The sequence below is a fragment of the Neophocaena asiaeorientalis genome, unplaced genomic scaffold (genome assembly GCF_003031525.2).
Source record: "Neophocaena asiaeorientalis asiaeorientalis breed wild unplaced genomic scaffold, Neophocaena_asiaeorientalis_V1.1 scaffold184, whole genome shotgun sequence".
Lineage (NCBI taxonomy): Eukaryota > Metazoa > Chordata > Mammalia > Artiodactyla > Phocoenidae > Neophocaena > Neophocaena asiaeorientalis.
Genome location: NW_020185325.1, coordinates 1,280,869 through 1,306,483, shown reverse-complemented (window position 1 = coordinate 1,306,483; position 25,615 = coordinate 1,280,869). Strand labels below are relative to the sequence as shown.

At 34.4% G+C, this 25,615-nt stretch overlaps 1 protein-coding gene across 4 annotated transcripts in view; it reads right to left on the bottom strand.

The window, feature by feature from the left end:
• Nucleotides 1-25,615, bottom strand: part of XRCC4 (X-ray repair cross complementing 4) — a 254,931-nt gene that overhangs the window by 112,772 nt on the left and 116,544 nt on the right. For all 4 annotated transcript variants that reach the window (XM_024734324.1, XM_024734326.1, XM_024734327.1 and 1 more), the window contains 2 exons: nt 25,175-25,327; nt 24,183-24,289 (listed from right to left, as the gene is read on the bottom strand). In XM_024734324.1, coding sequence (XP_024590092.1) covers nt 24,183-24,289; nt 25,175-25,327 — 260 coding nt within the window. The remainder of the gene's footprint in view (nt 1-24,182; nt 24,290-25,174; nt 25,328-25,615) is intronic.

The window sequence follows — 25,615 nt, the reverse complement described above, 5'->3', positions numbered from 1 at the left end:
TGCGGCATGTGGGATATTCCCGGACCGGGGCGCGAACCCGTGTCCCCTGCATCGGCAGGTGAACTCTCAACCACTGTGCCACCAGGGAAGCCCCAGAAATTACTTTAAGATACCCAGTTTCCTTGCTGACTATCTGTGTAACCTTGGCAAACTACTTAATCTCACTGTGGATAATAACAGTGCCTATTTCATACTTTTGTTGTAAGTTAAATATGTTAATATTTGTAAAGTACCTAGCCTGGCACATTAACTGTTATATAAGTGTTTGATATTATCAAAGGAACTGATTTTGGATGGGACTGCTAAGGGACTAAGTGTAGTGTGTGTGTGTGTGTGTGTGTGTGTGTGTGTGTGTGTGTGTGTGTGTACACGTTTTTTGGTAAGTATAGTGTATGTATATATATGTAAATGTCTCACATATATATGAGACACTTGGAGGTAAATGAAGGTTGGATTCAAAAATAATTTTAAAAATAAGTAGAGCATCCAGAGCCTGTGCTCTGCAACGGGAGAGGCCGCGGCAGTGAGAGGCCCGCGTACCGCAAAAAAAAATAAGTAGAGCAAAATTGAAGGGTTTTAAAATTTATTTTCAGGTAAATGAGGATCAAACATTTTTACAATCTCAGAAGAAACTTAGTACAGGTGAGAGGAGAAGCATGAATGAAGCAAGACACTGAAAGAGATTAAGGAGGGCAAGTGTGTCTGGAGCAGAGTTTTTCAAACTGCAGGTTGTGACCCATTAGTAAGTTATAAAATAAATTAAGTGGTGGCATGTGGGATCTTCCCAGACCAGGGCACGAACCCGTGTCCCCTGCATCGGCAGGCGGACTCTCAACCACTGCGCCACCAGGGAAGTCCGGTACTCAGATTTTTTAAAATAAAATATCTTAGAGAATATCAGAGATCATAAGATATAACAAGCGTAAGTAGTGTTTCATAAAGTGTGTGTCAGCTTTACACACACGTACAGACAAATGTGTTTACTCAGTTGAAATGTGAAATATATTCTTATTGTATAAGTAAAAGTTGAAAGACTTATTTTAGAGCATAAGGCATTTTTGAAAGAGATAGACTTTTCTTCTGAGGTGAGAAGAAAAAAGGGTCAGTGAACTGGCACTGGGAAAGTATTACTCTATTTAACAGAATTAATTCACATGTATATTATATTCATTACAAGAAAAACAGACTTATGCTGTTTGGATTTTAAAATAAATAATATGAATCCAATGATTTAACAAATGTATTAACTTAAAAATCTTACAACTCAAATTTTTATTTTCTTTATTTTTTATTGCTGAATTTTTAACACAGTGAATGAATCACTCTTTGAAAGTCCTGTGGGACATTAACCAGATGTCAAATACAAAGATTGGTTTTCACACATCTGTATTACTTATTTTGGGTTACTTTAGAAACCCCTCAAAAATAATCTTTGTTTTTTCTGACAGTGCGCCCTTAGAGGATAAGTTTCAGAGCTCTCAGTATCTCACGGTACTGGTTCTCCCTGGAGACCTTGCCCACTTTCACAGCTTCAGAAACCACCTACACACAAAGGCACAAGCATCTACCATTGTGTGCTTTCTGGATACAGGATTCCAACTGTTTCCAGTATATTTTTGAAAAATCTGAGGTCTCGGGACTTCCCTGGTGGCGCAGTGGTTAAGAATCCACCTATCAATGCAGGGGACACAGGTTTGATCCCTGGTCCAGGAAGATCCCACATGCCGTGGAGCAACTAAGCCCATGCGCCACAACTACTGAACCTGTGTTCTAGAGCCCATGAGCCACAATTGCTGAGCCTGCATGCCACAATTACTGAAGCCTAGAGCTCATGTGCCACAACTACTGAGCCCATGCACCACAACTACTGAAGCCTGCGTGCTCTAGGGCCTGTGTCTCACAACTACTGAGCCCGTGTGCTGCAACTACTGAAGCCCGTGTGCCTAGAACCTGTGCTCCGCAATAAGAGAAGCCGCCACAATGAGAAGCCCCCGCACCGCAACGAAGAGTAGCCCCCTCAAAAAAAAAAAAAATATATATATATATATATATATGAGGTCTCCCAAACATAAATTTAGTATGTGAAAATTTTAATTCATTAGTTTTGATTTCTAGCTTTACCATCTACCTACTAAATTACGATGGAAACCTAAAAGTCAGGATGCTCCCATTCGTGTGGAAGAAATCACCAAGTTCTGTCAAATTTTATCTCCAACAGCCTGCTGTCTCTCCCCCCTCTATTTTGGAGGACACCATTTTCTCTTGTTTTTATTCAGTACCCTTTTAATTCATCTCTGCCTTTTGGGTTTCCTCTTTCCGGTCCATCCTTCACACCACTCCAACCAGAGTTTTCTTTCTAAAATGTCAGTCTAATCCTAACACTCTCTGATTTTCTGTCCAGCTCACCTCTCACCACTCTGCCACACATGTTTGGAGCCAGTCACATACAACTTGTCTCCCTTCCTTGAATTTGTCCTACTCTTTTATTCTTCTTAAAACAAACAAACAAAAAACAAAGTACCTTCATGCCTTTGCATATGTTGTTTTCTCTACCTGCAATGTCCTGTATTACCTTCTCAACCTTCTCACTCTTTAGTTTTACTCCTCACTCTTCAATATACAGCTCAAACCTCACCATCTCTGTAAACCATCCTCTTTACCTCAGGGCACTTTCTACATAGCATTTTAAACATTCATTCATTAATCATTCATTCACTTACCATATACTAAGTACCTTCTATGATGTACACTTGTTACTTTACATTGTAATTAACTGTTCCTTTCCTCAAATAGAAGTTAAACTCCTAAAAGGCAGAAACAACATCTTGTTCAATGTGGCATCCCTGGAGCCAGACATCAGGCCCAACACCTAACAGGCACTTTAACGAATGTTGAAGTAAATAAATTAATTTGATGCTTTCTAACACACTATTTTCTTCTCCCCAACAAAATTTAAAATTTTCTGAGAACAGAATCATTAGGCATTTAATTATTAATGACATAGTCTAGTGTGAACAGGAATTAAACAACTTTTATAAAGAGATACAAGCCTACTTAAGAGATGCCTGAAACTTGGAATCATTACATCTATTGGTGGTCTCTTAGCAACTAACTATTTCTGAAAGAAAAAGTTAACCCTATTTTGCCTAGTTTCTGTGCTTCAAAAATTCTGTATCTTAAAAAATTGTACATTTCCTAAGAAAATGGTTTATTTTCTTTTTATTACTAATGAACCTGGGAGCCATATAGCTAAAAGGTATGATGTAAGCTTGCTTCTTTTATGAAGAATAAATTGACTCATGGAAAAATCAAACTTACTTCAACATCAGCAAAATCTCTCATGTAAATACAATTCTCTCTTATTTGCTCATATACACACATAGATGAATGCTTTGTGTCTACTGGCATTTATTAGTGTATATTATTTTATTTCATAGCTCATCCTTTAATATTTATCTTTGTGCTATTTAAAATCAATCTGCAAATTACAGAATTTGCTCAAGAAAGAGCTTTGTGAGCATTTAATAACATCTACTGATACAAATAAGCACTAAAAGATTATTAGCACACAGCAGCTTTGTCCAAATTCTGAAAGGCCCACAGGGATGAAGGCTCATTGTTTATCCTAACAATTTACATTTCTCTGAAGCCTGGCAGATCTTTTCCCAAAATCAAAAGTATTTGTTCAAGAGGCAAACTCTTATTTTCTGAGTACTGCCACTATAACTCTTCATAAATCTCATCAAATTCTACTAAGATTAAATTCCAGGAATATTTTAAATAAATATTTGAATTTCTAGAATGAATGCTATTGGCAACATTTTCTTTAGATATGTTTTGAAATTTTAAATAAAATATAATATTTAACAGTGGTACATCTTAACATGACCACTACCAATAGTAATAGCGATATTAATAATAATGCTAGCTTCAGCTAATTTTTATTGAGTATTGATGGATACTATATTAAAGGTATAATTAATACTATATAAATATGTAAATCATAAAGATTTATTTAAAGAGGTTTAAATTTAAACCTTTTTGAACTTATAGTAGTCTCCATTAATATATCCCCTGCTCCGACTTAGCAATACAAATAAGGTAAAACATACATTTTCCTAGTGACATAGGAGAAATGTTCTAGCCCAGACTGATAAATTTTATACCTTTTAAATTTCCCCTTGATTATATTTCTAGATTATAATTTCTGATGGGAAGAATTATCAAATACCTTAGGACTTTCCAAAAATCAGATGGAGGGAAATAAAGCTGTGATTTCAGCAGTGAGTCACTTATATAATTCTTTTCAGAATTATTGGGATGGCAATAGGTAGAAGAAAACTTAGGAATACGCTTCTACCAAATGGCATTACATAGTTATCTCCTAGGCCACCACAGACTTTCCCTGACCTCATTATATTGTAGAACAAACAGTAGACTTTAAATGCATTGGAAAACCATAAATTTAGAGCTGGCTGAACTTCAGAGATTATCTAATTTTCTCCTTAAATTTTATAGAGGAGAAAAATGAGATGCAAGAGGCTAGCAAAAAATGCCTTGATGAGAGAACTAAGGTATTGGTAGCACTACAGTGGAATCCTAGGTTTCACAGTGCTGTAAATAATTGCGGTATAAATTACTCAATAATTATTATTGGTAACTAAAATTTTTTTAATGGAAGTTATAGGAAATAAACGTTTCTCGATAATATATAAATTCAAGAGAGATCTGTGCTTTTCTGGGGAAGAATGAATTGCCCCTAACGCAGCAGTCAGTAAGCAAAAAATCAATTATACTATATACTAAATTAATGCTTCAAAAGTGATGTACAGTTGGCCTCACAGATTCAACCAACTGTGGATTAAAAATATTTGGCAAAACAATCCCAGAAAGCTCCAAAAAGCAAAACTTATTTGCTGCACCCTGGCAACTATTTATATAGCATTTATACTGCATTAGGCATTGTAAGTAATCCAGAGATGACTTATGGTATATGGGAGGATGTGCATAGGTTATATGCAAATACTATACCTTTTTTTTTTTTTTTTTTTTTTTTTTTTTTTGGCCGCGCGTCTTGCGGGATCTCAGTTACAGGGACCGAACCCGGGTCGCAGGAATGAAAGCCCAGAATCTTAACCGCTAGGCCAACGGAGAACTCCCTAAAATTTTTTTGATGGAAGTTATAGGAAATAAACGTTTCTCGATAATATATAAATTCAAGAGAGATCTGTGCTTTTCTGGGGAAGAATGAATTGCCCCTAACGCAGCAGTCAGTAAGCAAAAAATCAATTATACTATATACTAAATTAATGCTTCAAAAGTGATGTACAGTTGGCCTCACAGATTCAACCAACTGTGGATTAAAAATATTTGGCAAAACAATCCCAGAAAGCTCCAAAAAGCAAAACTTATTTGCTGCACCCTGGCAACTATTTATATAGCATTTATACTGCATTAGGCATTGTAAGTAATCCAGAGATGACTTATGGTATATGGGAGGATGTGCATAGGTTATATGCAAATACTATACCATTTTATATAAGGGACTGAGCATCCTTGGATTTTGGTATCCACCGGGGTCCTAGAACCAATACCCCACAGATACCGAGGAAGGACTCTAGTCAATTATTAACAACAGCAATAGTGCTGAAGATTAAGGAAGAGCAGAGGAGGCTTTTATTCTTTCTCTGGATTCACGTCCAGAGAAAATCAGAATTGAATCGGTTGGGTACTTCCATTTGCCTATTGCACAGACAGACACAGAACACGTGGGTGTATGCAGGTCAAAGTTAGAGAAATAAGATTTATATTGACAATGGAATTATTCAACTATAAAGGGTTCTTTACAGATTGATCCTTTTATGCATCAAATTAAATAATAAATAATGTCTAAGTAACTGTTTATTTTCCAGTATAATAAATGTCAAAATAGCTTTCTGACTTCAATATTCTTTACATTAAATCTTGTCAGTTCACCCATATAAAATAAGATTTAACAACCAAATCTAGTTATTACTTGACAATAAAAGAACCTGAATGACAGAGTTAGTAACTAAAAAGCATAGACTTTGTTGTCAGCCACAAGTGAGTTCAAATTTTAGCTGTTTATCTTACTAAGTGAATGACCGTGGACAAATTACTTAACCTCTCTTGAATTGAGAGCTCTAAGGCCTAATATTGATTGTGGTCAAGATTAAATGAGATAAATTACGTAAAGCACACAGCATGGCATCCCAATAGAGCAGCACAAAATCAATGTTAGTTCACTTTCCCATTACTCTTTTGACCAGAAACTTACCAGACTCATTGACCTTGCTCTTGAACAGAATTTGATTAAAATAATCCTAGGTATCCTAATTTAGATATTAGAATGAAAGGGGCATAAAAGAGGTTATCTAGATGAATGTGGACAAAACTCCACATATTCAACCTCAAACTGTACGAGTAGTTTCAGATGAAAGTCCTAATGCTTTAATGCCTAGTCTTTTGCACAGCCACCTAAGAAACGGAACAGCTCAGCTACTGTTTGAATTTTTGGTTTGAGGCAATAGTTCTACTAAAGACTTTTGTGGAGCTCTCCCTAGTAAGATTTTTCATAGACCTTTTACAGAAATATTAGGACAATTCAGTGTGACAAAAAATGTTGGTTACCCCTTAGGTACAAAGCACTATGCTGATGCTGGGAAGCAAGAGTAAACCATGGTATTATCCCTTTTCTTTAGGAGCTCATGTTCAGGCAAGTAGACCACTGATTAAATTGGTGGCATTGCTGAACATTTTAAAATTGATCAGGAATGCAGAAAATGTAAAAGGCTGATGTAGAATATTGCAACTTTTATGTGAAAATATTTTATGGAAGCATAATTAGTTTGCACTTTGGCTTTTAAAACATTTTAGGAAAGAACATATTTCATGGAAAGAAAATAATGAAGAATAAAAGTTTTCTTTGGGGTGATGTCCAACAAAATAGAGATTTAAACCAAGCTGACCTGCAGATGAAAGAAGTGTATTTTGCAGGGAAAGTCATTAAAAACACCTTATAACACGTTGTAAAGTCCAATAGCAGAGGGAATTGTGACTCATTTAAACTCTAACAAATGACGAATCCATGTAAGTGGGTCTCACAGGCAGTTTATAATCAATCATAGTCAATGAATCTGTGAGTAAGTGGCACACCAGCCAAAGAACAGAAAATGAATGGAGCCTTTTAGGCTAATTTGATATAACACAATGTCTAAATAAGTGTTATGAAGCGTAGAGAAAAACAACTGAATAAACCATACTTTATCCTTCTGAAATAGGTAGGAAATTGCGCCAAATAGAAGTCATAACTGCTGGGCTTTGTTTAGCAATATTACGATGCTAAAATAAACTCTGAGGCAGTCCTGATGTTATGCCAGGTAACAACAATAAAAGACCAAATTTGTGAAATTTTACTAATGATGTTTAAACAACATGACAGGTAAAATGAATTAAAAATAATAATCCAATGTAAACTGCATTTATTGTGTTCATGTCAAATATATTCAATTATACTGTAAAGGATGCATTCACCACTTTATAAACAAATTAAAAAATTCTATTTTGAGCAAGGCTCTGTGTTAGGTGATGCAGGAATAACAGAAAATTAACTCATCTACCTCTTAGAACACAGAACAAAGAATATGGGAAACAAAGAAAAACGCTATCTCCTAAATGAAAGAGTAACATTGACAAGAATAATACTAGTCCATGTGCTCTAGAGAGTGCAAACACTTTCATATATATTATTGATACATGGCTTCCAGAATCCCTGCCTGATACAGAAGTAAGGGACATGTATCCTTATCCACAATAATAAAGGGAAGATTAGACATGAGCTCTCAGCTCACTGTCTAAATCTTTTCCATTAAAATAGGCTATGCTTCTCCTTATGAACATGTATTTTATTTACATGATGCTGACAATCAAATAAAGAAGCAGCACTAAAATGAGGTACCATCTAAAACATGTGAGTTGTTACCACTTATGTGATATTTAAATAAGCAGACAGAACAGTACACAAGCAACCTTAGGCAAAAAGGAATTCTTACAAGAGGGTGACTTTTCAGAATTAAAATGTCAAAATTTCCTTCTAAGTGAGCCACACAGATTAGTTCTTAAAGTATTTAATTTTTGGTTTTTAATTCTCTGGTCCTAAATAAGCATGAAGTGAATGAAGCAACACAAAGATGCTAATAAAGTGGCAGCACCTTCATCTTATGTTTTTAAAGCGACACACTTCTTATTCTGAGTTACCAAGTGACTGAGCTGCCAATCACACTATTTGTAACTTGAGCTATAAGAAATTGGCTTGAAAATAAAGGCTTTCCAACTGACAGCATGACTATGGGAGGTTCTCCATTTAACTATCAGATGCTATTTTTTTGTTTTGTTTATCTTTGAGTTTAAAATAAAATGTAAAAGAAAGGCTGTCACTTAAAAAGCAATTAAATTTTTTAAAGAAATGACTCATTATTGATGACCTCCTTTGTAATGGAAATTACAGCAAGTATAAAATACTTTGCACACCATGTTTTAAAGATATTGTTCACGTGAATTCTGACTCTAATGGTAGCAAAGTCTAATTTTATTTCACTTTGGAAAGCTATACCATAATATAGCAGAGAAAGATCTCCTGTGATGTCTTGATCTGCAGTTGAAAAATCATGAAAAGAAGCCTTCAGAGTTTTCAAGAAGAAAGTCACATTAATTAGCCTTTGAAATTAGTCATTTTTATTAAGGAAAGTGCCAAGTGTTTTGTCAGGTAAACTAAACCTATTTGACATTTTTTAACCTCTCAAAAATTGATACTATTAAAATTTTTATTTTAAAAAGTAATATTACCTAACTTCATAATTTTGCACTTCCAAATCAAGTATGCTACAAATATATCTATGAAAAAGAATCACCAATAAAAGTAAATAAAGATAAATGCACAGACCCTCTATTTCAGTAAACACTTATTAAAAACTTAATCTAGTATCAATGAAATTAATCCCAGTATAGGAAGGCAAATTTAAAAGTATATCAAATATTGTTATGCACTTTATTTAATTTTCAATAATCTCACGTTCTGTTGGAAATAAATTAACTTTCTAATCATTCAGATGGTAAAATGTGGAAAATAGTGCATGCTGTATTAAAAAGTGCATACGAATTACCATATTAAAGACTGAACAATTTAGAAGAAACATGTTTAATTTTTATTAACTCAGTGTTTTCCAAACTTATTTGGTCACAAAACTCATTTTTAGCAAAAAATATGTTAATATTTCTTGCTAGAATAGTTTTAAGGGAATGAAGATCATTTGTCAGAAGATATTTCTCTAGTTCAAATTCATCTGCCTGTTAGTACTCAATTGAACCATTTCTTCCAAATAAAAACCATTACAAATGTATTCAAAGGAAGGCATTCTTCAGAATCCGTCACTGGCCTTTTGGGTCAACAATAATAGAATTATCCCTGAAATCCTATCACCAATTGTTAACACTACTGGCCTCAGCAGTTTTAATAACCTTGGAGTCACCAAAGTGATATACTGAAGAAAGAGTTCAGCCTGACTTGTATAATCTTAGTTAATGCATCTTGTAGTCATCACAATATTTGCCATCATAATGCCTAAGAGTATCATGGTATATGTCAAAGCCTCATATCAAGGCCAGCTCACACACCAAATTTTTTTTAAATTCCCATTTACATTGCAACACCATTCCTAGTTCCCTCCCAATGCCATAAAGCCCACCTCCAATGATAAACAGTGGAGCATTACATCAAGAGACATGGAAAGGATGAACAATAGTGTTTAAATTCTGGAGTTGTTTCTGTTCATTTCAATTATCTTTTGCTGGGATTCAGTTAAGGTGCTAATTTGCACTTGACAAATCCTCTGCAAATCAAGCTGGTCTGTTTTTCTGCACCAAGGGAGCTGTAATATTTGGTTGAAACACACAGAATTGCCAGTATTTGGCTATTATTGACACACATAAATCCCATGTTGCTAATATAGGGATGGTAAAGTGTATCGTGCCTAAATATATCTTAATCAAAAAAAGAGACTGTAAATGTTTAAGGTAAAGGAAAAAGCAGAATATCATAAAGGGCCTCATGGAAGAGAATATAGCCAAAACTGATGACCTGAAAAATCAGCATCTAGGGCACTTCAGTTCTGAACATTTTTTTCCTTTTTTTAATGAAGGAAGTTAACCACCAAAGTTTACATGCTATAAATGAAAAATAAAACAACAATGAAAATCTTTCAAAATAGTGTTTTTAAAAATAGTGAAATGTAGATATCTATTATGAATGGATGCTCATTAATTATTGGCCAGCATCTAAAACCCTAGATGTGGACTCAACTTTTTAGCAACTGAGCACTGGTGATTTTATTATAGTTATTCTTGAAAATATTATCAATAATTGCTTTTCAAGTGTTGGCTTAGACTAGAGATTAGTTTTACCTCTTTAAAACCTTTATTCAAGTCCTACTTCAGAAAGAAACTTTGGAAGCAGAAAAGTACCTGTTTTTTGCTCTCGAGTTATTTATAATCAAGATGACATATCTAAAAGTAGTATCACAATGAGATTCAACATGAAACCAACGTTTGGTCTACCACATACATTCAAAATTATGAACAACAGACATACTTCATTGCAAAAATTGTTATACATTATTTCAATGATCACAGAACTGAGATTAAATAAAGAACTTTTTAATAAATAAAGTGCAGAGTTGTAAAATATAGATACCCAGTTTTCTTTCCTAGGAAATCCCTTGACCAATCCACTTTACCAAGCATGAAGGATTCCTGACAGTGGCATGGAAAATATAACTTTTTCAGGAGATGACTCTTAGTTTTGCTTTTTTCCACATCTAGCCAACAGCCATTCCACCATCCCTTCTTATCTGATTACAGATACACTTTTTGTTCACCTTCCACAGGGGAGCCTTAGGGATGAAGGCTTGACTAGTTAAGCCAATCATTGAAGGTATGTCATTCTCCCTACAAGTGATGGCTTCAGAAAAGGGTTTGTGGCAATTCTTTAAGAAGCCCTGAGAAGAAATGTACATAAACATATGATAGATATGCTGAAGCAATGACAGCCGTCTTGTATTTTACCACATGAAAGAAAAAGCCTGAAGAGAATAGAGTAGAAAGATAAAAAGAACTTGAGTTCTTGATGACAGTGTGGACATACTGAATTATCCAACCATGGAAATTCTTTATGTTCAAACTTGCTATTGAGATAATAAACTCCTTGTTGCTACCTAAAACTGAGTCTTTGTAATACTTGCAGCTGAAATCATCCCAACTGGAAAACAAGCTAATATCTGTTAGATTGTTAGACAACAATCTTGAAAATGCATGTCACAGAGCACAGTATTAACCAGAGAAAACCATATAGATAATTTAAGACAATTACTTCTTAATTATATGAACAGTTTACTACAAACCCATTTAGTATATTACTACGACATGCTTACTACTAGTTTCGGCACTTTTATATCATCAACGGAGAAAAAACACTTTCAAAGTACATTGCATACATCTTTCTTCAGTAAAACAATATGGGGCACACACATAATTGAATTTACTAAACAAATTATTTTTTAAAAATTACTACATTTCTTTTAGTTGCAAGACACTGAATGAACTAGGTGCCATGAGGGACCACCACCTTCGAACAGCTAACAACCTAATGGAGGGAAACATATCTTCATAGTAGATTAAAATACCTCCCTAATTGACTCCTGATATAAAAGGGAGATAAGTAAAGAACAAATTAACAAATATTGGAAATATTAATAAACAAAAGTGGATCAGTTGAAAATATTTAGGCTGGAGCACAGAAATCTGAAAGGATTGAAATTATGGAAAAGAACATAAGAAACGTGAGAAACATGGTGAAAACTCTAACATGTGGAAAACTCTAATATCAGTGTAATCGTATTCTGAGAAAGGGAGAAGGGAAAGAACAGGATAGGGTCAATATCTGAAAAATTACCAGCCAATAATTTTCTAAAACTGACAAAAGATGCCAAGCTGCCAGTTCAAGAAGCTCTACGACTTCAAGCAAGAAAAATAAAAAGAAGACCACACTTAGGTACATCAGAGAAAACTTGCTAAACACCAGAGCCATAGGATAAAATCAGCAAGAATAAAAAAAAGACGTTAACTTCATAGGAGCATCAATATAACTAAGAGCTGACTCGTTTACAAGGAGCAAAAGAAGCCAGAAGACAATGGAGTGGCATCTTCAAAGTGCTGAAGGAAAATCAACTGTCAACCTAGAAATCCATAACAGCAAAAATTCCTTAAAAAACTGAAGGCTTTCACAAAAACCACAACCAAGAGAATTTGTCAAAATCTGAAGTACACTAAAAGAAATATTAAAGGCAATTCTCTAAGTTGAAGAAAAATAATCTGGAATGAAAACAGAAAGCATAGAAAAGAATAAAGAACAAAGTAAAAGGTAAAGATATGGATAACATAAATGAATATTAACTTTTCAAAGCTACAATAATACTTTATGAGGTCTAGAATATATGACAAATTCAAATACATGTTACAATAATGCAAAATAGTGATGTGGCTAAGCGGTCAAAGTGCCCTAAGTCCTAGCATTATCTAGAAAGTATGAAAGTTAAATTTACACTAGAATGTAATAGGTCAGAGATGTATGTTGCCATCTCTAGAGTAACCACTAAGACAAAGATACAAAAAAAAAAAAGATACAAGAATGCATAATTAACAAGTTAATGCACAATTAACAAGGGGGGAAGGTTAAAAAATAAACAAATAGTGTCTTAGTAGATCTAAATCTAAATATATAAGTAACTACTTGAACTATAAAGGGAGTAAACAAACCAATTTAAAAGACGAAGATTATCTGGGTAGATTTAAAAAACAACTATATATTGCTAACAAATGACAGATTTTAAATATATGAAAGGTTGAAAAAAATGGAAAAACATGAAAAAGATAAACCATTGTAAACAGCAAGGAAAAGAAAGTTATAGCTATACTATTATCAGACAAAAACAACTTTAAGGAAAGAAACATTACTAGACATAAGGAGAGATATTTCATAATGATAAGAAAAAGTCAATTCATCAGAGAGATAAAACAATTCTAAAATTTCTATCCACCAAATAATATATAAACAGCATATAGAATAAGTTTATATTTAAAACTATAAATCTATGTTTTTTTAATGTCCATATGGACATTTGATAGTGTTACTTAATATTTATTTAGCACCTCTTTACCCAAGGCTTTTCAACAAGGACTGAGTATAAATCACCATTCTCCTGCCTTATTTGCTTTGCCATCAAATCATAACACAACTTCCAACAGAGACATGAACATTCCCATTCATCTTAATGGTGCATTAATATCACCAAGCTATAGCTTTTCTAGTAGAATGTGTGCCCACTCTATTAAGCAAGAAGGAGGCCAAATATTCCATGCTTCCTTTTTTAGGAGCCTTAAATTATTTTATAAAAATGAAGGCATCAAATATACTTGAATTTAAAATACGAAATCATACTCACAGAACTCTAAGATTTTAATTAGTGTTCTATTTACTGAACATGAAGAATTTTAGCACGGGAAGCGTTCTCAGAGATGAGCTCTGTGGTTAGATGCCTGTGTTAGAACCTCAGCTCCATAACTTATTAGGCGTGTTACATTGGGCAAGTTCTCTAATCTTTCTGTGTCTCAGTTCTCTCAGCTGTGAAATGGTCATACTCACAGTACACACTTTGTAGGATTGTTATTAAATGTAAATGAAACAATGCATCTAAGAAACCTAGAATAGACTCTGGCACCCATTTATAAGGGCTGTGAGTAAAATAGCTACGAGTCTGTAGTCGTTGTGGTGGTGGTGATGATGCTACCAGTAATAATGGTAGTGGAACCATAACAGAACAGTAATAGTAATAGAAGTAGATGTAGTAATGGTAGTGGTGGTGGTAGTGGTGATAGTAGTAGTAGTAGTTAGTAGTTAGTAGTAGTAGTAGTAGTAATGATATGATAGTTATGATAAATAGAAGAACTATTGTGACAGTCTTCATTGTCAGTATAACCACCAACTTCCAGGGGTCACACACTCAAATACTTCCAGAAACCATGCAAGTGATATCAATGAATGAACTAAGCCAGATCTAAGAGAAGTGTTGAGGACTACAGAAAACAGGAAACCTATGCCCTGTTTAAATGCATTCAAATTTATTATTTGAAACACTGATATCACCGAGGAAAAACAAAGTATGAGACCTAGATTGTAACAAGGATCAACAGTTTACAACCTCTGACTTAGTCCAAGTTATGCATTTAAATATTTTTTAAAATATGGTTGTTAATATAGCTAGTCATTGTGCTTGAAAGTACCCTAAGTTTTTTTTGGTTCTGTCATCCCCCAAGTTATAACCCTTCCCCTCTCCCCACAAAATCCTGAGTGCCAATAGGTATATATTTGCAGCTACAATCTCTCAGCATTCTTGAGCTTTACAAGGCTTGAATTTGGCACTTAGGGTCTCAGTTTGAGTATTTCTTTTGCCTACCCTACTTGTAACTGTTCTCTTTCACTGCATCATGCATTCAGACTCTGCTTAGCAAGCCTGCTGATATCCATCCTTCACACATCCCCAGGCCCTCAGAGTTAAGTTGCAGCAAATATCATTGTCAATGCTGGTGGGCTGGCAACATTCCAGAACCTCATCACTGGTAACCTTCTCTATCCTTTTGATCTTAAATATGGCTTATAGGTGATATTGATGAAATGGCTAAAGGAACCAGATGTGCTGTCTGTGGTAGAGATCCCTGTCACAGTCACAGAGAGATGAGAATCCTACATATTACAGTATAGACATTCAGCTGATTTAGAGATTGCTGATGCATTACACCCCTTTGTCTTAACAGGGGTTTACAGCGCCAGTGAAAATGTTTAGCTTCATTTTTCTCGGTCAAATTGATAAATGTAGTAAAACAGATTTCTGAAATCTGTTTTACTACAATGAATCCAAAAAACAGTGTAACACCTTTTGCGTTTATTAGGTGTTACAATACTCAATTACACCCACCCAAAGGTCTCATGACTTACATTAAGAGCTTCATAAAAACTTGGTAGTAAAATCTGACTTCTTTTTCACAATATTCTAAATCTGTTCTAGAGCCACAGAATCAGCCTGAGATGGAAGGTTTCTAAACATTAAGATCAAATAGATCTTACGTGTGTAAAATAGAGATACAATGTGAGTCACATAGAGAATTTAAAATTTCTTATTAGCCTTATTTTAAAAAGTAAAAAAGAAACAGATGAAGTTAAAAGTAATATTATATTTAACTAAATATATCTAAAATATTATTTTAATATATAATTAATATCAAAATTTATTAGACATGTTACATTCTTTTTTCATACTAAATTTTTGAAATCCAGTGTGTGGTTTATCCTTACAGAACAATTCAATTTGGACTAGCCACATTTCCACTGTTCGAAAGCTCCATGTGATTGATGGCTATTTTATTGAACAACGCAGCTCTAGACAAACCTCCAGTCCAATGTATTAATAGATGATGACTTAGCTTCTGTCTGAACACTGCTATTTTCTCTTCTTTTCATCTCAATTTCTCATTTATTCTAAGCTTAAGTTTCCTTTTAATGAGTCTTATTCCATCTTGTCTGGTTTAAACTCCGTTCTCCTAGGTCAATGGTTCTGAATCTTATTTGGAACATGGTCCCCATTGAAAAGATAAAAAATTTGGGTCCTTGCTCCAGAAAAACGTACATTTCCATTGTTATGAGTTGAATTGTATCCCCCCCCGCAAAAGGTATTTTAGAGTCCTAATCCCCAGTACCTAAGAATGTGACCTCACTTGGAGATAGAGTATTTAGAGGTAATAAAGTCATGAGCTCAACTGTGTGGGCCCTAATCCAATATGATTGGTGTTCTTATTAAAAGAAGAAATTTGGACACAGGTATACATAGAGGGAAGATGATGTGAAGAGACACAGGGAGAAGATGGCCATTGACAAGCCAAGGAGAGAATTTTGGATAGATCCCTCTCCCTCACGGCCTTCAGAAGGAACCAACCCTGTTGACATCTTGATTTCAGACTTCTAGTCTCCAGAACTTTAAGACAATTTATTTCTATTGTATAAGCTACCTAGTTTGTGGTACTTTGTTACAGTAGCCTTAGCAAACTAATACATGCATACATACATATAATTTTACATATAATTCCAAATGCCTCAAAGATCTCCCCACTAAACATTCTTTAAGAACCAGAGGTTGGGCTTCCCTGGTAGAGCCCCGGTTAAGAATCCACCTGCCAATGCAGGGGACACGGGCTCGAGCCCTGGCCCAGGAAGATCCCACATGCTACGGAGCAACTAAGCCCGTGCGCCACAACTACTGAGCCTGAGCTCTAGAGCCTGCGAGTCACAACTACTGAGCCCACATGCTACAACTACTGAAGCCTACGTGCCTAGAGCCTGTGCTCCACAACAAGAGAAGCCACGATAATGACAAGCCCATGCACTGCAACGAAGAGTAGCCCCTGCTCACCGCAACTAGAGAAAGCCCACGCACAGCAACAAAGACCCAACACAGCCAAAAATAAATAAATTTATAAAAACAAAACAAAAACAAACAAGAAAAAGAACCAGAGGTTAAGAACTCACTTTGGATTGAACAAATTAAAAAGCATTTATGTAGTGTTTCTGTCACTTATTAACATTAACTATATCAACCAACATTTGTCCTAAGTTCATTCTCAGATCAGGCTTCTTACCACAAGAATGGTAAAATAACATTTTTAAACTATTCTCAGAATTCCTGCAAGTCACTGCATGTTCTAAGGTTTAATATGATTCTCATGGGTTATGCTACACTTTGAGACTATAACCTTATTTACATGATCTTCTGCTCATGTTTAGTACATGTCCTCTTAAAATTGGGACATACAGAAATATGGGAAAATATTTATTTTCTTTAGATACTTCCCTTTTTCTCACCTAATTCATATACGAGTCAAAACCATATAAAGCAGGGTTTCTCACTTGGGTTCCATAGAATAATAAAGCCCATTTTAAAAGTTCCTAAGGTCTTATAATTTTGCGATCTGTTTCACAATACATTCTATCCTTCATTGTTATGCACACTAACATATTAAAGACTAGGAGAGATTATGCAGGAAAGAAAAAAAATTGTTTAAGTTAAATAAGTGACCACATAGTTTTTTCTCACATATGTATTACCCATTGACACATCATGTAGATGACTACTTATGTCAAGTTGCCATACTCTGTAAAATCCTAGTCATACATACTTGGAGAAAGATGGTATAAATGTAGCCACAGAGCAGGCTAACCTCACGTTATTTAGATTCACTGGCCCAACCCAGTTAGCCACTGTTGGCAAGATCATCACTGCCACCAACAACACTGCTGGATGTGGGTATCACCTTCCACTGATAATTAAGTGAGACCAATTTGGTCCAGGCATAACAGTTTCCAGTCCTCAAGGCCTCCCAGGTCCTGACAGAACTCCATACCTATCAAGTTCAGGAAACAGAGGATGGGGGAACAGCAACGATAGTAGCTGGGGCAAGAACTCCACAGACTCCCAATACTTACCTAAATTTCAGTAATTTTTTTAAGCATAAATACTTCTAATATTGCTGTTTGCTTTTTGCTCATTTCCAGAGCAATGAAGTATATGTTTATTTCTTTTTTGACAATTTTAGATACATAATTACTTTTGGAGGAGAGATTCTGCCAACCTTCTCATCACCCATAGCCAGAGACAAATAATCTTAACAGAATTTATTTTTGTCTCTCCAAGAACATAAAAAAATATAGAAATAGTTGCCTAGAAGGTTATATCAAAGTTATATTTTAATAGTGGGGTATAGAGAAGTTATCACAAATTTGCTAAGTACCTTTGGTACATTTGAGAGTTCTCAGGTAAATAAAATACTAAGTCAAAATCTAAAGCAATTAATATACACAGGGAGTGAGGTAAGTCAGACAGAGAAAGACAAATACTGTATGATCTCACTTATATGTGGAATCTAAAAAAGCTGAACTCATAAAAACAGAGTGGAATGATGGTTACTGGGGGCTGGGGGTGGGGAAATTGGGGAGTTGTTTAAAGGTACAAACTTGCAACTAGTAGATCAATAAATCCTGCAGATCTAATGCACAGCAGAGTGATTACAGTCAATAATACTGTATATAAACTTCAAAGTTGCTAAGAGACTAGATCTTAAGTGTTCTCACCACAAAAAAGAAATGATAAATATGTGATGTGATAGAGGTGTTAGCTAACTCTTCGGTGGTAATCACATTGCAATTATAAATGTACCAAATCAACACATTGTACACCTTACACAATGTTATATTTCAATTATATCTCAATTTTAAAAAATATACAGAGGGATGACCTCAATAGAAATATGTACATTCTGGAATTTTCTCCACAAGCTTTACATCATAAAGCCTAGCTTGTTTAATCTAATGATATTGACTACCTCTATGGAAAATTTATGTATAAATAGGATCTTTCTTCTCTTTAGAAGAAAAAAATATTCTCATTATTCTATTGCATCAGTGGCAGTCTCTTTAGTGCTAGCAAAGTCCCAAGGGTTTTTACAATACCTCAAAAAGAAATGTGCAAATGTGGGCAATCTATTGTTACAGAAGGCAAATACTTTCTCATTCTTTTCTCCTGTGTGGCCAACAGTAATGGACTTAACATTTTCTAGGCCTCTGTTTCCTCATCTGAAAAATGATGGGCTTGTACTAGAAGATCTAGAACTATATTAGATCTAGATTTCTCAAATATATGCCATCATTCCTCTGCAACGTTGCTTATGTATGAGCCCATGATCGCTAGGAAATACACTCAAATTGTGATCTAGATTTCTCAAATATATGCCATCATTCCTCTGCAACGTTGCTTATGTATAAGAGCCCATGATCGCTAGGAAATACACTCAAATTTCTTTTCCAGTTTTGTGATAGGTTCTACTAAATCAAGCTTTTACTTAGAATTTATAAACAAATGTGCCTATGATAAACAAGCTGGATAATATTAAGGGCATAGTCTGTGATTCCAAAGCTGAATTCTGAGTAATCTCTTTGGCAGGACATGCTGTTATCCCCTCTGTGAGTAGACATTCAGTGTTCAAAGCAACGAGCTCTTTGATACTTTGAAATTTTGGATTCTGTTCTATTTTTAAAAGCTACTATATCAGTATTCATCAACTGTTTGACATGGCCATTCATTTATATTCAAAAAGGCTATTCTATAATTACCCTTCCTTTCAGGAAGCCTACCAACTAAGAGAAGCCTGAATTACTGATAGCAGTTATACAGGGACCTTCCTGTTGGTTAAGAAGGAGGACTAATTAAACTAATGTGCTAAATCTCGGGCTAATAATTATGCAGAAAAGTGGTAAGAAAGCTTATTTTATCAGTTTTTAGTGGTTGTGCACCTTTAATATGAAGCTAAGAAGGCTAAAACATTCTAGAATAAGTATATTTCTTATTTGAACTTTTGGTAAGGCTGATTTAATTGTTCTCTAAATGTTATAAATTTGTCAACTTCTAATAGAAATAACTATAATTTTAAAATACTGGTTATTCATTAAAATAATTTTAAATAATATTAAAAATAATTAATGACACGTTAAAATAAGTCCTCTTGTGGTGGCTAAGTAGGAGCCAATTAACCATATCTTTTCAAAATGCTTCACATAAAGATCCTATTTCTATAAAATAAACCCAATTTTTCCCTAAATATTCACATGCATTTTGAATTCTGTTAAGACTAAGAAGTGCTTTGTAATAATTGCCAAAATTCTTAGAACATTCATATAAATTTAAAAATTGTTTTCACATAATTCTACTTTTATTACAGTATCAAAATGGTTATGAAACAATATAAAAATCTGCATAACCCTAAGTTATTTCTTAGGTTAGATCAGCTATTGTTGGGGCAAATGAAAGGCCACTTGCATGCACTGCTGCTTAGTGGCCTTTTGTCACTAAAATGCTATACCAATTACACTTATATCTCTGTATATTTTGGTGAGGTTCTGTTATTCAGTGGACCTAGCTCAACTTGAAGTTTCTCCACAGCGATGGACCTCAGGTATTACCTTGAATTGTAACTAAAGAAACAGAGGATTTCCTGTAAAGAAGGTTGTTTAATAATATCTATAATAACCCAATACGTTTCCATTGAATTAAAAAACAAAAACAACTTTGGAGGTAGGAGGAGTCCAGACTAACCAGGAAATCCTTAAAGCCACAAGGAGTTAATACCAACTAGATGAGAATGAAAGTGACCCATCCTCCTTTGTAATCCAGGAATTGAGCTATAAATAGGGAACACAGCAACTAGTTTATCTATCATAATCTTAATCTGAAACAAAGTGAATATTTATGAACTCTAGGGCTTTAGTATTCAGTCACAGTTTAGGAAATAAAGTCTGTAAAACAAGTGCTACCTCTCTAGAAATTCTGGAAATTAAGACATAGAGAAAGCAAATCTTACTAGAGAATAACATAAAATGTAGTCGTGGGGTGGTATCGACTGTGATGTTCAAGTTTTAGAATACTTCAGAGATCTACTTTTAGCTAATAAACTGTTAGTGAATACTTTAAAGGTTTTTCTTAAACCTTTAAATATGGTGTAGTACATATGAACATGATGTCACTTATTGGATTGAACTACTTGTCGCTAGTTATTTTCTCAACAATCCTAACGATGAGGGAAATTTAAAAACTTTGGAGGAAAAAAGTAATAAAACAGATTGCTTATTCATAAAAAATGTTACCTATCAGTTTCCTACAAACTACAATATCCCTTCCCTACTTCTGGGTATATGCATAAAAATTGTTTAGTGGTTCCACAATATTCATTCAAATCTTTTACTTGAATGAATATTGTGGAACCACTAAATGATTCTGGGCTCACTAAACCTCTTCATCATGCAGGAATGAGGTAATAATGTAAACAACTTATGAGGAAATCTGGTGATTTTAATAATTAATGATGAAAATATATTTATATAATAAAAATTACTATCAAGTTACAGATCTAGCCATTTAAAGAAATGGCTTTCTGAAAGATAAATGTATTAAATCCCATCGATTTGTTTTCCTCTAGTTTTTATTGTACAGAAAGCACACATGAACCCGCAGGATCTAAAATAAATTCATGTATTTACTTGTATTCTAAGAAGTTATTGTCAAGACAGCAGAATAAGGAAGAAATTCTCACTGCTATACCCCAAACACATAGTAGTAATATATAAAATACCAAAAGACTAAACTGTGATTAAAAAAAAAAATCTCATGGACTAAGAATATATTTTGTCACCATAAAAGAATAGATTATGGAATCTGGTAAATTATGAGGCTGATTTTGTTGTTTAACATATATTTTTCCTCAGATCTATGGAATCTAGTGCTTAATGCAAAATTAAGCATTTTAGATCTAAGATTCACTTTTTTTTCCTTTAGCAAACCAGTTTTATGAACACTTCTTGCTGAAGCAGAGAGAAAAGAATAGTTAAAACTTCTAATAAAAATGCTCTTAATTCTTGACATAGAAAACTTGCCAAAAGCAAGTTAAATGCAAAAAAAAAAAAATTAGAATCAGAGACCTATGGTCAAATATGTTGTGAACTAGATATGACTTAAAGAAAAAATTCCATGTAAAATACAGAAAAAATACGCAATGACTTAAACATTTTTGAAGAGAAATTTTGCCAAATTTAAAAGAGTACAATTATAACGTAAAGCTTTGCTTAAAAGAGACAACACATAAAGGACCCCATTCTCATATACCCATGTTTAACCGTATACTTTCTCTTCAAAAATAATTTTCATCTACATCAAAGTTTCGTGAGATACTCTGAATAGGGAACAAAATCAAAGGCCATTGTGTTTAATAAAAATTCAGAATGTTCAAATTGGAAAGAGTACAGATTCTCTTTCTTTGTGAGCTTTCAATTACATCTGATTATTTTAAAAAAGGATTTCATTTTAAATGGGCCACAAATGTAAACCAAGCATAGCCTCCAAATGAAATTTTACTCTCATGTGCAAAATGAGAGTCTGTGTATGATATGACTGACCCAATTCAAATTAGAATCAGATTAATCAATCAACTAATTTAATCAACAACAGAACGTTTCCATGAATGTAATTAGACACTTTCCTGTGTCTTTGTTCATTTATTCTACCTTCTTTCCTGTCATTAGGGGAAGTGCCCATGCTCCTAGCTAAATGAATCCTGCCGTTTGTGCATCTGATCCCATCTTATCTACTTAGAGACAGTATTCTAGCAATTCTTACCTCTGTCTACTGCCTGGACATTTTTTTCCCTCTCTCCTTATGTACTCCCATCAGTATGCAAACATGGCAGTATTTCTCTCATCTAAGAGAAAAAAAAACCCTCTTGACCTCACTTCCCCATCGAGCTCTTGACCTGGGTCTTTCCTTTTTTTTTTTTTTACAGTAAAACTTGTTAAAAGCATTGCTTATATTTGTTATCTCTTCTCCAATTCTCTCTTCTCATTCCTTTTGAGGCTCCTATTCTATTCCCCACCATTCCACTGAAAATGTTTTATTAAGAGCCCCAATAACATTTATATTGCTAAATACAGCAGTCAGTGCTCATCCTCATCTTCCGTGACCAATGTGCAGCATTCAACTCAGCTGATCACAGTCTCCTTCTTGAAACACTTTGTCGACTTGGCTTTCAGGATACCACACCTACAATATTTGCTGCTCCCTCAGTCTTCTGCGTTGGTCTCCTCATCTTCCTAACCTCTGCGCACTCAAGTGTATCAGGGCTGAGTCCCTGGACCACTGCTCTTTTCGGTCTTCTCAAACTCCCTTGAGATCTCAGCCGGCTCTAAATACCATCTTATTTGTCAGCAGGAGCCCTCCCCCAAAGTCCCAATTTGTATATCCATCTCTCTACTCAATATCTCAGAATTAATGTTTTCAAAACTGAGTTCCAACCCTTCCCCTCGCAGTCTCCCCCACCCTGCTAAGTCAACTGCATCTTTCAATAGTTCATTCCAAAAAGCTTACCATCACCGCTGTCTTTCTCCGATGATCCATACCCACTTCATCAGCAAATCCTGCTGCCTCTAAACATTTCTAGAATCTGCCCTTTGTTTACCACCTTCACTACTTTCACTCTCGTCTAAGGCCCTCTCATCCTTCACTCACTGTTGAACTAGCTTTCTATCTTCTGCACTTATCATCCTATATTCTCAACACAACAGATTAATCCTGTTAAAACTTAAATCACATCATGCCACTTGACTAGTTAAAATTCTGTAACAGTTTCCAGTATCACTCAAATTGAAAACTGAAATCCATACAATGGCCTAGAAGACCTTATACATTATCTGGCCTCTTTGACTTCATCTCCTAATACTCCCTATCTTCATCTTTCCACTTTATGCATACTGCTCTCCATGCTATTGCTTGAACACATCAGGCAAACTTCCACATCAGGGCGTTTGTACTTAACTGCTTTTTCTGCTTTCCCACAGGTAGACTTACACCTTTTCACCAAGGTCTTTTCTGGTGCCTTAGCTAAAATCACAACCCTCATCCCTATTCCCACCCTGACATTTTTTATCATCCTTCCCTGGTTTATTTTTCTCCTCAGCATTTATCACTAACATACTTTAATTTACTCATCTTGTTATTGTCTGTTTCCCTGGCTAGAATTTAAACTCCACGAAAGAGGAAATTTTTGTGTTTTGCTCTGTACTGCACAGAAGAGTTCCTGGTACATATTTGACATGAAGACATATCTTGCTTATCGTTTATGCATCTTTGTTTAATGAGGAATAGTATACCTTGATGTACATGTGTGTGTGTATGTATATACATGTGCATGCTTGCTTGTTTTGTTGTTGCCAATGAGTTGCTGGATTTTATAATAAATATTAATTTTTAACATTAAGTAGTTGAGGTTTTAGACTAAAAACCCTAAAGAATGTGTGTAGAAAAAATTATTTTTATAACATTTTTCTTTAAGGTTTATTATCATAATAAGTAATAAATAATAAGCCCAAGTGAGATGTTCAACAAAGGAAATAAATGTATTTACTTTACCTGGACTTAACACGGAGGGATTAGGTGGGATTTCACTTTCCTCATCAGTACTTTCATCATAGATTGCATCTCTGTCAGTAGTCATTTCAGAACATGTTGGAGTTTCCCTAGAAACAGAGAGAGGCAGACTTATAAATTATTGGTTCATTCCTGGCTAGGTGTCAAATTCACCAGTAAGTAATTATAGAAAATATCCCTGGAAAAACATTATAATTAAACAAATATATATTGAAATATATATAATTAAGATGAAAGCACTTTAAAGACTATATGCTAACTCTCTTAAGAACAAGTTTCTCTTTTACCTTATATAAATGTGGTTTAGTGCTCACTATAATTAATTCTTGAGTCAGTTTATTATCATTTATTATTTATCTATCAAATCACAGTACTATTCTTCTAAATTACCTTCTGCGGGTCACAGAGTAATCAGTATTTTACTGATCGCAAAGCAGTTCTGCCTTTCATTTGGTCTCCCCAAAACTCTGAGATGGGTACCTTCATTCTTATTATGAAGATATCCAAGTAAGGCACAGAGAGTTTAAGGATTGTCCAAGCCATACCACAGTCATAAGTCACCTATGATTCTTCCTTAAAAATCAAGTACATATTCACACTTAGAGTCGACTCTAAAATTAAGCATTGCTTAGACATCGAGATCACAAATGTGTGCCCAACTCTATGGTTCTGCAGAAGATGAAAGCTTTTAATTAATATATTTCTTAGTGATGCCTAAGAATTAAACTAATATTATTTAGGTAAATCTCATGCCAGTTTTATGATTTAAGTCTAGGTGTGACAGTTGGGCAGGCATGGAGAGATCATGTTGAGTATTCTCCAGTCCACTGCATCTAACAACCAGAGCATCCAACCCCAGACTATCAAATGATCTCATATTACTAAAAAGTTGGCATCTAACTTTCATTAAGTTTGGGAAGAAATTACACTAAAATGTCTGCATCTGCCATCCCAAAACAGAAAGGTCAAAATACCTTTTATGCTCGATGTTCTTTTCCAGTTCCTGCACTTCATTTAACAATTTATTTAAGCTTCTGATCTTTGCTTTCTTCTCATTCAGCACCAGAATGAACCGTTTATAAAGATCAGTCTCCAAAGCTTCCTTAGCACTCACACATTTTTCAAATCTAAAATATAAACAAACAAATAAATAAATCATGCAGGTTTTGTTTTAGCATTATTCAATCTAATACTGAAGACAATTTCAAGAAAACTTTTCAAGAAAAATACAATTAAAACCATTTAAACATGTTTTCATTGATTTAAAGTTTTATATAGGTAAACTTATTGTTCATAAGCGTTTGTAGTTTACATACTGAGAAAAGGATAGAAATTGGAAACTGACAGCAAAAAAGCTTTTAAAACATCTAAATGCCTAAATGTAATAACTTATTCACATCTATGGTTTATTTCCA